This window comes from Phyllostomus hastatus, unplaced genomic scaffold, assembly GCF_019186645.2.
Source record: "Phyllostomus hastatus isolate PE091 unplaced genomic scaffold, TTU_PhHast_1.1 phas_scaffold_93, whole genome shotgun sequence".
Lineage (NCBI taxonomy): Eukaryota > Metazoa > Chordata > Mammalia > Chiroptera > Phyllostomidae > Phyllostomus > Phyllostomus hastatus.
This window is the reverse complement of record NW_025334042.1, coordinates 22,635,640-22,647,514: the sequence shown is the minus strand read 5'-3', so window position 1 is coordinate 22,647,514 and position 11,875 is coordinate 22,635,640. Positions and strand designations below refer to the sequence as shown.

General features: G+C 58.5%; 1 protein-coding gene across 1 annotated transcript; it reads right to left on the bottom strand.

Annotated features, from left to right (window-relative positions):
• Window positions 1-7,302: 7,302 nt before the first annotated feature.
• DDN (dendrin) lies at window positions 7,303-11,406 on the bottom strand. The gene is made up of 2 exons (XM_045829571.1): window positions 11,198-11,406; window positions 7,303-10,800 (listed from the first exon to the last, which is right to left on the bottom strand). Exons 1-2 carry the CDS (start codon window positions 11,404-11,406, stop codon window positions 8,886-8,888), a joined length of 2,124 nt encoding a protein of 707 aa, XP_045685527.1. The 3' UTR covers window positions 7,303-8,885.
• Window positions 11,407-11,875: the final 469 nt, after the last annotated feature.

Sequence of the window (11,875 nt, the reverse complement as noted above, 5' to 3'; positions counted from 1 at the left end):
TCGTGAGGTTGAAGGACCGATTCCCACACTCAAGTCCTCAGCAGGAGGCCCTTCGCTTCCTGGCCCTGGGACTTTGAAGGGGAGGTAGGGAAGTGCAGAATGAGGACTGGCCCTCGAGGGGACGTGCATTAATAAAAGGGAAAAAGCAAGCCAAGGGCTGTAGGACACTACTTAGGAGCTCATTATTTTGTGGTTAGGATCTTGTGCTCCAGCCTCACGCAGAGCCTGCCCCAGCAGGTAAATCCTGCGGAGAAAAGCCACCGCGCCTGGAGAGAGGCCTCACCGAGGTCTCTGGGCCCAGAGCAGCTGGGGGAGGGGGAGGGGTGCCACAGGAGAGCACTATCAGGAAAGGGCCTGATGCCTTAGCCCTGCCTATCCACCCAGGCTATCCTTCCACCCACTTTTGATCTTCAGGAGCCAGAAGCCACACACCCAGGGCAGTCTAAGGCTGCCAGGGACCCCGACACACGGTTGACCTCAGCAAGTGAGGGAAGTTCTGGGCTTGAAATATCCAGGAGGAGGGGGAGCGGAAAACCTGAGAGAACTGAGATGGCAGGCCTGTGCGGTCCCCAGGGGGTCAGCGAGACGGCACCGCACACACCCTGCCACACGCACCCTGGAAAAACCCTGTCAGTGGGGCTGCAAATACCCCAGGGTCGAGCACATCCCCCCCACCCCCCACCTCAGGCTGGTTCAGTCCTCCTTTCCAGGCCAAAGGGAGAAAAATAACAAAATGAGGAGAAAATAAGCTGTTTGGCTGTGGTGTGAGCAGGAATATCCATGCAGAGCTGCCCACCACTCACCCTTACTCACTCTTTCCACACCCAGCCAGGGCGCCCAGCATGAGACAGACCACCCCTCTGCCCCCTCCCCCGTCTGGGCTAAAAGCAGACGCTGGTGAGCGAGCAGCAGGTTATAAATATGCCCAGGGAACTGCCGCCAACTCGCTCCCTTGTCATCCCCTGGGAGGGGGTAGGGTGGGGTGGCTCCCAGGGAGGAGACAGGGCTGCCCTGCTCCCTGGGGCCCGGGAGGAAGTGGGGCTTCCAGGAGGCTACTGCTTTTTGTCCTTTTAACAGGGAAGGAACCACGGCCACTTCATTTTGTCTGGACATTTGCTCATCTGCTCAGAGGTGGGGTACCTGGGCCGTGGCCGGGAGCCCAGCATGAAAGAGCCCAAGACCACTCACTTTGAATCATGGTGCAGCCCAGTGCCACTTCTCTTCCTCACACCCATCTATGCTCAGCAAAGCCAGACTGCGTTCATTCATTCATTCATTCATTCAACCGCTCATCCAGTATTTACTGAGGACCGGCTGAAGTCCAGGCCCCGTGCATAAGCACACCTGCAAGCACAAGTGTGCACACTCACACTCGAGTGCACACACAGCAGCCTCCACTCCCTTGTGTCCGGGCCAGCTCCAGCCCCCAGTACGGACTTCTTGGCTCTAACCTGGTAGCCTCACAGGAAGGGTAAAAGTTCTGGCTCCTGGTCCTGCCTCAGAGTGAGGGGTGGGGATGGAGGGCGTTTAGATCAGGGCCCCTAAACATTCCTGCATCCACTATGTCCATGAAAAATGAGAGGGTCTTTTCTCTCCTCCCTGCCTGATCTTCTTCCCAACATAAGCACCATTCGAGGAAGAGCGAGCCACTCTGTGGGATGCTGGGGGGCACCTGCACAGGTTGCCCGAGCCTCCTGCCTCCCAGCCACTTGCCAAGGAGATGTCAGGCTGGGCAAAAAGGGGTAGTGCCACCCTGGGAAGCTTCCAGCTCTCCTCCCCCAGGGCTGAAACCCCCCCTCCCTCTCTTCCCTATTAATCCTCGGAAGTGAGGCCCCTATTGTGGCCCCTCGCCCTCCTCGGCTGGCGTCTAATTAACTCCTCCTGCCCCTGGTTTTGTGTGCCCCCCTTACCCCACCTTGTCGGCCCCGCCCCTCCGCTCCGCCTGCTCCCCCCCACGGACATTCCAGCCCGGCCGGGCTGCTGTGCCAGGGCAACCAGGGCCGGACCAAGACCTAATCCCCCTGCCGCCTGGCCGGGCTGGGGGAGCCCCACTCACCTCCCGGCTCTCTGGGGGCTGCCCGGCTCTGCTGTGGCGGAGACACACAATCAAGACAAAGGCGCAGCCCCCAGGGGGCTAACTCAGCCTTCACGCCCAGGTTGTGCGGCATTTGGGGAGTTTAATGAATTGTCCATCACGCCTTTCAGGGCCCGCCCGTCAGCCTGGATTAATCTTCGGAGCCCTGGTGGGGTAGGAGACACTAAGCCTGTATTTATTACTCTCCCATTGTCACTAATTGAGGTAATTATCTGTGACTCTGGCCTGGCCAACAATGCGGCATTCACTCCCGGGACCTCGATGGGCCTGGCTCCCACTCTCAGCACCAACCCTCCCTCCTCTCTCAAACCCACCAAGGGCTAAGTTGGGCCCTGAAGCATGTTGGGAAAGTGGACAATGTCCCACAACGCTTCACCTCCCAACCAGTTCTCCCATAGCCACTACTGTGGACTGCCATCAGGGAGAGGCCTGGCTCCCCCAAAGTCAAAGTCGGTGAGAAAAGAAGGCAGCCTGCCAGGGGACAGGTTTGGCTGGCAGAGCCCTCAGGCCCCAGAGGGGCATGTTTCTGAGGTCTTTGGTTTTCTGGACTCTCCAACTTTTCATCTCTGGGCAGGTAGTGCCAGGGTCTCTGGGTCAGGGTAGTGCCCTTCTCTGGGTCAGCCCTCATATCGTTCTAGCCTCCAGAGTTCTAGGGCATTGAGAGATCCCAACCCAGACCAGGTGTACTTGGGGAGGTCCCTAAAGCTCCCAGACCTGGCAGAGTAGCTGTGAGTATGACAGGGAGGTTGGAAGAAAGAATAGGAAAGAGCTCAGAAGGGAGCTTAGAGGAAGGGCAAGACGAGCCATTCAAGGAAGGAGCAACCAGCGGTCACACTAATGTGACCATGCAGCCATCTTAGGGGGGAACATGGATTTGGAGGGGCGAGCAATAACGAAGAGTAAAATTCTCATGGAGATGGCTTCCCAGGTCAAGGGGAATGGCCCTTGAGAGCAGGTGTGTGTGGGAGGCAGTTAGCAAAGGAAGATTTGGTCAGGGCCACATGGTGAGCTCCTCCATGGCAGGGACTGTGTCTTAGTCCCTCACATTGTACCTGGCACATGCTCGGTACTGCCAAATGAATGGATGGGTACACGAGGCCTATGGTACTTGCATTGGCATTGGAGGTCTGTCAGCTCTTCTTTTCCATGGACGCACACAGGCTCTTCACTCTGTCTCAGGACTTGCTGGAAGGAAACATCTAGGCCATCCATCGCCGGACAGTTCGTGGAGCGCACTTCACCAAGCTGAAACGGTCAAGACCTTGGCGAAACTCAGAGTTACAGTTGGAACAGCGCCACCTTGTGGTGTCTTTCGGGAGAGCTCCTAGAGAGACCCCAGCCAAGAAAGCAGGGTCATCTCTCCTAAAGGGGTGGGGAAGGGGAGGTCACACGAGGTAGTGGCTATCCTTCCTGGTACATATCTGATGCTGAGTTGCTGTGCTAGTGTTCCTGTGGCACAGTTTTATCATCTGTTCCTTCCTCTGCCAGCTAAGAGCCTGCTCCAGGCCCAGCGTGTAGGGGATTCTGAACGAAATCAAAGACACTACCCTTAAGTGGCTCATTGGTCCCCTGGAGAATTCCACAAGGAAACAAGACCAACAAAGGCCATAATCAAGCAGCAGAGAAACCATGTTATAGCCATTGAGGAGGACATTTGCAGCTCAAACATTCTCTGCCCCTCACCTCTCCCTCAGCTCCTTTCACTCAAGATAAAATGCTGTATCCTTGTTCTCCAGAGGCACTTCATAATTTGGGTCCCACAAGTCACTCCAGGGCCCCATTCCTCTGCACCTCTGCATTCCCCAGTGCCTCTGTTCCCCTTGAAAGTTGTCTGCTTTCCCACCTGTCCACCTTTGCCCACACCCTGGAACCCATCTTGACTGTTCCTCCCTCCATGAAGCTCTTTTAATTTTCATCAGCAAAGTTGCCTTGCCTCCTGCAGTACCTTCTTGGCAGGGCTTTCATTAACAGCACATACTGGCTGTCCCGTGGGTGGGTATCTGCGTATGTTACTCCTCCTACTGGGCTTCTAGCTTCCTGAAGACATGGCCTCTGGGTTTTGCTCATCTTAGCATCCCTTGCAGAACTGAGCTAGGCATAACATATGCCCTTGTTAACGGAATAAATGGATGGGTGGGTGAATGGAGAGATGGATAAATCAGTGGATGAATGACAGATGGGTCGGTGATTGAATGAATAAATGAATGGGTGGGATGGATGGATGCATGCATGCATGCGTGCATCGATGGATGAACAAAAGGCTGGATGGATGAAAAGGCTCACAAAAGGCTATGTAGTACCACGGGCTTCCAGGGAGAGACGCCCCCCACCCACCATGCCAGGACGTGCAGAGGAGGGGACAGTATCCAGGCTGAGCTTTCCTTTACTAACATACTCACCTTGAGCAATTTGTCACCCAGAGTTCTGGGTCTATCACCATTCTCCAGAAGTCACAGTCTGGGAGCTGCTCCTTCCTCCTTTCTCCTCAGAACCCTCTGGAATGCCTTCATTAATGCGTTATTTTGTGCTTCCCGCACTGTGATGACTCTCTGGGTTTCTTTTTCTATACCCCTCCTCCTGTCTCACACACACCCTAGATGTTGAGCTCCCTGAAGATAGGAGCCATGTTTGAATCTCCTGTGTGTACCCAGGGCCTGGTGTACATGTTTAATGGGCAAGTGAACAAATGAGTAACTGAGTAAATTCGGACTCATTCCTCACAGACACACTTTGCACACTTCCCGTGTATTCATATTCAGCCATCTCTCCTGGTCCTCTCCTCCTCACACACGTACAAACACTCCTGGCCTCAAATCCCCTAAAGTCCCAAAGTTATTGCCTGACTGTTTTCTTTACTAATTTGTGGTGACCTAGGGAAATCCCAGGGCTCTCCTGACAGTCTGAAAGGGGAGGAGGTGCTTAGCTCCTCGAAAGCCATATTAACTGGGCCCCAATTGGAACCAGATAGGGCTTTCCTGGGAAGAATCTGTCTGTGCGGAGGGTAGAAGGGTCCTGTGGTAACCCGAGGGCAGCTGCCCCAACCTGACCACGCCCTCCCACGGCTGCTGTCCCTACTCCTGACCTGTGACGCTGTCCCAAGGTGGGGGGTGGTTGTGGCCTTGAGGCTGGCTGGCTGGCAGACACAGCCAGATTTAGAAGTCATTTTCGCAGCAGGGAGCCTCCAGCCTGCCACCCACAGGGCCCTGCAGAGCCTGTCTAAGATATGGCTCATCAAGGGCTGGCCCCCAGACCTGCAGTCACTCTCCCCGTCTCCCCAGTTCCTGAGCAGCTGGTGCTGATTCCACTCTTAGGCAAAGATGGAGGAAGTCCTGGGAGGTGGGAGTGGGTTACACTGACACCCTGACTGTCCAAGTGCTCATGGTATGTTATTCACCCATTCAAGTGGCTTGTCTCCACCCCAGGTATTCCCTCTCCTCTGGATCTGGCCTCTGCTCCCTCTCCCTCCTCTTCTCCTACCTCTTCTCCTACTTCTCTCTTCCCTAGCCTCCTGTTCCCATACCCCCAACACTGGGAGCCCTAGAGATAATAATCAGGACCTAACAGTTATATAGGACTGCCTAGATACCAGATGTTGTTCTCAGTGTTTTACACATTGAATCATTTACTCCACCCAACAAGCTTATGAAAGAACACTATTAATAACCCAGTTTTATAACTGAGATCAAGACACAGAGAGGTTGAGTAACTTGGCAAAGTCACACAGCTGGTATGAGGTAGAGGCAAGATTTAAACCCATGACCCAGATCTGGGTTCCTTCTAAACACAAGAACACCCTAGTTCTCTGACAATGGTAGCAGTGTGGGTAAGCTCTTAGAAACTGATATCCTGGGTGTTCAGCCTCAAAGAGGCTCAGGCAGCGTAATGGGGCCTGCCTCCACAGCACCAGCCCCTCCACTCTCGCATGCAGCTCACCTCTTCTGCCAGCAAGCTTCAGAGCCCTGGAGGCCATGGGCTGTAGCACAATCCAGACAGATGCTCACACCACCGCCCCGGCCTTCCTCTGTCTTCCTCTAGCCTGAAGACCCTCCTCTTCTCAGGCCCAGAGGTCCAAGGCACACATTCCTCAGCTGGACCAGGCTCACACCGATCTGGCCTCAGTTTTTGATCACACCTGTATTTCCCACATCTGCCCTGGGTGTACCCGCAGCTCCAGTCAAACTAGACCATTTCCCTCACATCCACGCCTCTTAGTTTTACTGTTGCCTCTGCTTGGAACCCCTCCCCTCAAATTCAGTCTCCCTTGTTTGACTCCTTAAAGTACTTAAGACTCACTGTTCAATGCCACCGTTATATGTGTGTGTTTAACCCATTGTCAGACAGACCTTACTGTGTCTTTTTCCTGGAGCTCAGATCAGCTCCTGCTCCTCTCAGGTGCTCAGTAAATAAAATGCTCGGTGGTTAGAACCTGAGGTGGGTAGAATTGCAGGTGAGGGAGACAGACCTCAGGAACCTTTGATTTCTGCCCAAGGTGACCCCCACTTTCCTCCACCAGGAGCTAACTGGAAACCTGGCAGTGTGGGTGGGTGACTCTGACCCTCTCCCCTCAGGTTTAGAAGCCCGGAGAGGAACTCCCTCCAACCCCCCTACCCCCCTCCCGTGAGCCAAGGCCAGGTCAGGCCAGGCAAGGCAGTGGGCTTCGCATCCAGTCCCAGGGCCTCGCAGGCCACCCAGCCCCCTTCTCGTCCTGCTCGGTCTCTCCGGGGCTGGTGGAGAGTGACCTCGAGATAATTGGAGACCAAAACTATAAGTGGTTTGAGAGCAGGACTGGAGATCTGAACGCTGAGCAGGAGTTGGAGCTGGCGGGACTCGGTGGGGGTGGGAATAGGGGCAGAGCCCGAGCGGCGGAGGGCCCGGCCAGGACACTGAGACTGAGTCTGGGCGAAGCCCCCGCGCCAGCCGAGTTGGCGGCTAAATTTACCCAGGCTGACTCAGCCCTTGCCCGGAATGGGGGGTGGGGGGAGTGCACCGGGGCAGTGGGAAGAGCCAACGGGGGTGGAGTGGGGGGCAAGGAAGGGAGAGTCCGGGCTGGGGGAGACAGGAGTGGGCAGGGAGTTTCCATCTAAGAAAGGAGTCCCCGCCCCCCACGCCCCGCCCGCACAACCACCCACCGAGCAGGAAGGAGCCGAGGAGCCCTGGGGGAGGAACGCTGGTCGGTAAAAGGAAGAAGATGCCCAGGTTGGACAAAGGGAAGCTTAGATTTATTGAGAGCCTACTGTGTGCCAGGCACTGTGCAAGGCGCTTTACATACATCATCACATTAAATCCTCACAACAACCCTGCGAGGTAGGTGTTTATATACCCCCATTTGACAGATGAGGAAACTGAGGCTCAGGGAAGTGAAGTGATTTGGCCAAGTTCACATGGCTAGTAAATAGAGAGGAGGTGTCCGAGATCAGAGAGAAAAAAAGGACGTCAGTGTCCGCGTCCCACGCTGTTTGGCGGGGATAAGTACGAAGAGGGGCTCGGCGCGCTCCAGGTCTAGATGGCCAGAAGCCTGCTCCTGACCTCGCACGCCTGGAGGTGGCAAGGCGGGGGCCTCCCGCGCGGTAACCAGAGCTTAATCGATTAACTGGCAGTACCCGGGTAGGAGCGACTCGCGGACTAGCTACTGGGGAAATCCGCGACCTGCGCGCGCCCCATAGTGGCTACAGCGAGTATCACACCCCACACCTACAGGCTTTTTGGGACCAGCCTCCCTCTTTCTTCCCTGGCCGGTTCCTGGAAGAGGCAGAGATGCAAGAAATTCTCCGAGTTCTTTCAGATGGATGATACCACCTGAGTGGCACCTCATGGCAATGATTCAAATCATCGCTAAGAAACATTGGGGAGGAGCAAAGGGGAAGGTCTGAAGAGGCCTCAAGCTGACTTATTGTCAGCCTTCCCTCTCCTGCTTGGACCACCAAGGACCAGGGACAGTGACCAGGCCGCCATCCTGCCCTGCCTTGGGGAGCCCTCACCTAAACCTGAGAGACTGAGATAGGAGCCCTTGTCCGTTTACTCAGCTCTTCTGTGAACCCTGGACAGTCTCTCGTCTCTTGAATTGAGAATGAGTGTAGGTGACAACAAAGCCACCCAGGGGCCCTCCCACTCTGTTCACCTGCCCCTGACTCTTTCTTGGCTTGTGAAGGAGGGGATGAGAAAAAAGCTTCCGCAAAGGTTTTAAAACGTCAGGGATGGACCTTAGAATTCCCTCCTTTTACATATTAGGAGGATTGCAGAGGGGAAGTGACTTGCCTAAGGTGCCCCAGTGAGCATGGCAGAGTTGGGATTGGACCCCAAGACTCGTGACATCAAAGTGAGCCCTCTCTCTGCTTTGCTGGCTGCTTCTGGGCCCCTTCCTCTTCTGCCAAGGGCTTCTCTGTCACCTGTTCACCTCAGCCCAAAGCCTCTCCGACGCTTTCTCCCTCCTGCCCAGAGGCCCTACCTGAAGTTGCCCTCCCGTGGCTGTACCCCCCCTGCCCTCCTGCCTGCTCTTGGCCAGGCGTCTCTTCCTAACTCTATGCTCCGTGCAGCCAGGCCGGCTGAAGCCCTTACTGGAGTGACCTGAAAGGAGCAGGCATTAAAGTCTGCTGTGCACCCTCACCTTTCCTAATTAAAAAAAGAAAATCATGAATCAGCATATGCTCCCTTTCCTTTCATTTGGGAGATTTCTATTTGGGGTTGGGAACCTGAATAGGAAAGGAGTACAAGGAAGTCTGTGAGGAAGAAAGGGGACCATTGGGCCCCGGGGATGTACGGGTTGGGGAACACAAATACAGCAGAGGGCCTCTCACTGCCGCTCCCTATTTCCCTGTGGGGTCCTCTTAGTGTCCCTCTCCCCAAAGAGGACCTCCTCGGTCCGGTTGATGACACCTAGAATCTCTCGGATACCGTCGCTCAGCTGTGCTGTCTTCCTGCCTTCCCGGGGCCCCGCTCGCTCATTCCGCCAGGAGGCGCCGGAGGCTTCTGCGTCGCTTCCATCGGAAGAGCTGCTGTGAACGCTGAGCTCCGCAGCTTCGTCTGAGTCTGAGTCTGGGGCGGTGTGGCGGCGGATGCGGGACACGGCCTCCCGCAGGGCCCCGGCGTAGGGCCCCGGGGTCCGCGCCCAGCCCCGGCCCGCAGGCCGCAGGACCGCCGCCACTTCCCCCGAGCCCTCGGCACTGGTGGCGCCTCCCGAAGTCGCTGGGCCTGAGGCTGAGTGCCGTGGGCTGCCTGGCTGCGTGGGGGCGTCCTGAAGGTTTACTTCGCCCACCGGGAGCCCCAAGATGCGGGAGGCGCGCTCCTCCAACGAGGAGTCCACAGGCTTCCCGCCCTCAGCTTCAAACCCGAGCCCCCCGTATGGCTGGTGTGAAAGGCGACTGCTCAACAGCAGCTTTTGGCAAGGGGAAGGAGAGGCCGCGGCGCCCTCTCCCTCCTTCCTGTTGGACTTCGGCTGGCTGGAGGCGGGCCCCCCAAGGCGCGGCACCCCGGCGGGCAGAAGCTGCACACGCTGGGTTCGAGGGGTCGGAACGTACTGAGACCGTATTACCACGCACGTGGCGTCAATGACAAAGACGCCTTCTCCAGCAGCCGGGCCGCGGGAGCTCCGCGGCAGGGTGTGGGCGCGGCGGGTCGCCTTCCATCCCTCCGAGGTTTCGTGTCCGGCCTCCTCTGTAAGACCCAGGGAATTTCTCCATCCCGTGCCTCCTGGAGCCCAGGGTCTGGGGAGGGTCTGGCTATGTCGGAGCGGCTGCTTTTTAGGGGAGGGAATCCAGCATCTGGGGAGCCAGCTCTGCTCTCTACCTTCTTTTCCTTGCCCGGAGCCCTTGCGATGGGGCCTGGACCTGGGAGCGGGACGCGGGGGACTCGGAGTCGCATTTGCAGACCCCGTGGGGGCCGTGGGAGCCTGGCCTGGGCTCCCAGCAGCGCCGGCTTGGGGGTGGCCGTCGCTCCCACTGTTCGGGCCAGAAGCAGCCCACCCCGGGCTCTTCGCTGCGGCGGCGTTGCAGGGCTCCAGCCTTGACCTGGCTATTCCACAGCCTGGGGATCCCCCCAAGAGACCCCGCCCCTGCCGGAGACCCCAAGCCCCGAGGACGTCCCGGTAGATCCGAGGATCCAGCCTCTTCTTTGCGCACCCTCCCTCTGTCCTGGCCGGCGTCGGAGCAGGGACCGACGAGACCGGCGCCTGCACGGGCTCGGGGCCTCTCTTAGTCCCCAAAGTCCTGTGGGGGCCTTCATAAGACGGCGGGGCCACATAGGGGGGCGGCCGGTCCCAGCGGCGCCGAGGGGCGGCCCCGGCAGCGCCTCTCAGCAGCAGGTGAGCCTCGTAGCTGGGGGGCCCGGGCCTGCGGCCTCCCCAGGGCCCCGCCCACGCCACCCTGGGGTCGCTCTGCGGCTGCGCGGACAGACGGGGCGGTCGCCCCAACGGCCCCAGGTGCTCAGGCCTCGACGGAGCTGCGAGCCCTGCAAGCTGTGCCACTCTGGGGGCATTCCGGGGCTCCGGGCGGGGCCGACCCGGGGGGCTCCTTCGGGCCCCACCAGCCTTGCGCCTTTTTCTCTCGGTCTCCTTGGCCTCCCGCTCCTGCGATGCCGCTTTCCTTTTCTCTTGCTCCCGGGCTCGGGCCTCGGCTGGGGGCCCCGCCCGCCAGTTAGTCGCCTCCTGCAGCACCCTGGAGGCCCAGGGACGGCGGGGAGGTGGCTCAGGGGATCCCGGGCGCGGCCCACACCTGGGACAATGAGCAGGAACCCTGGTGAGCAGTTTGTGGGGGAAGGGAGCGGAGGCCCGGGGAGCTGGGCGCACTGCAGACCACTTTGGGCAGCCGCGTGAAGATGTGTGTGTCAGCGCGCGCACACGTGCACATATGCTGGGGCTGGAGTCGAAGCGGGATTCCTCGCCATCTCTCCATGCACACCTAAGCAGCGTCTGCCCCATCTCACCCCCTGCCCTGTCTCACAGCTCCTCCTGTTTTCCCGAAACAACGCGGGAAAGGTCAGGCCCTAGCTTTCGGGACCGTGGGGGTGGGGCGCGTGGGAAAGGGAAGGGGGCCAGCGGCGCTGGCTGGTGCCCGGGGGGAAGTCCGCACCCGCCCCTCCAGTCTGTCCCCTCACCCCTCCCTCACTCACGTGCGACTCTGCGGCCCGCGGACCCAGTGGCTGGCCTGGAAGTCCATGGGCTGTCGAGGAGGGGCGCCGCGACTATAATGACAGGAAATAGTCTTCACTTGGATCACCAGCAGCTTGGATTTCTGCACCCAGAGGCAGCTTCCAGACTCCTCATCCCGGAGCTCCCGGGGGCTGTCGGGCCCCTCGGAGAACAGATGGCCATCCAGCATCCTGCCCCACCCCACCCCCGCCCCCCACCCTCCCACCCGCCCCGATAGCCCCCTCCCAGCCCAGGAAACCGGCGCCCACTGCAGAGCGGCGGGCCTGGCGACTGGGGACTATATATACCCGGGCACACGTGTATGCCTGTGTGTGTGTGTGTGTGAGCGCATGTGACAGGCGCGGACGGCTCCGCGCTGCTGCCTCCCCCCGTGCGGGGCCGCCCCCTGGGGCTGGGGATTGGGCGCCCCGTCCCACTGCTCGTGTCCCCCAAGCCTGATGGGACTTGCACGAGTGGGCAGGCAACTTCTTTTTCTTGCCAAGCTGACAATACCCCTCCCCCATTCCCGTTCCTTCAACCTTCCCGCCATTTTAACCCTTCGTTCCCCTCTGTTAGGGTGCTCGACCGCCAGGGTTATGCCCTTGACTTCCTGCCTCCGACTTCAGTTTCTCAGACAGGGAGGTGATGCAAATGGAACT

Coding starts and splice junctions, on each gene's coding strand:
- DDN (XM_045829571.1), bottom strand. CDS start 11,406: ATGCTGGATGGCCATCTGTTCTCCGAGGGGCCCGACAGCCCCCGGGAG. Junction 10,801..11,197: donor CGCGGGCCGCAGAGTCGCAC/GTGAGTGAGGGA, acceptor TCATTGTCCCAG/GTGTGGGCCGCGCCCGGGAT.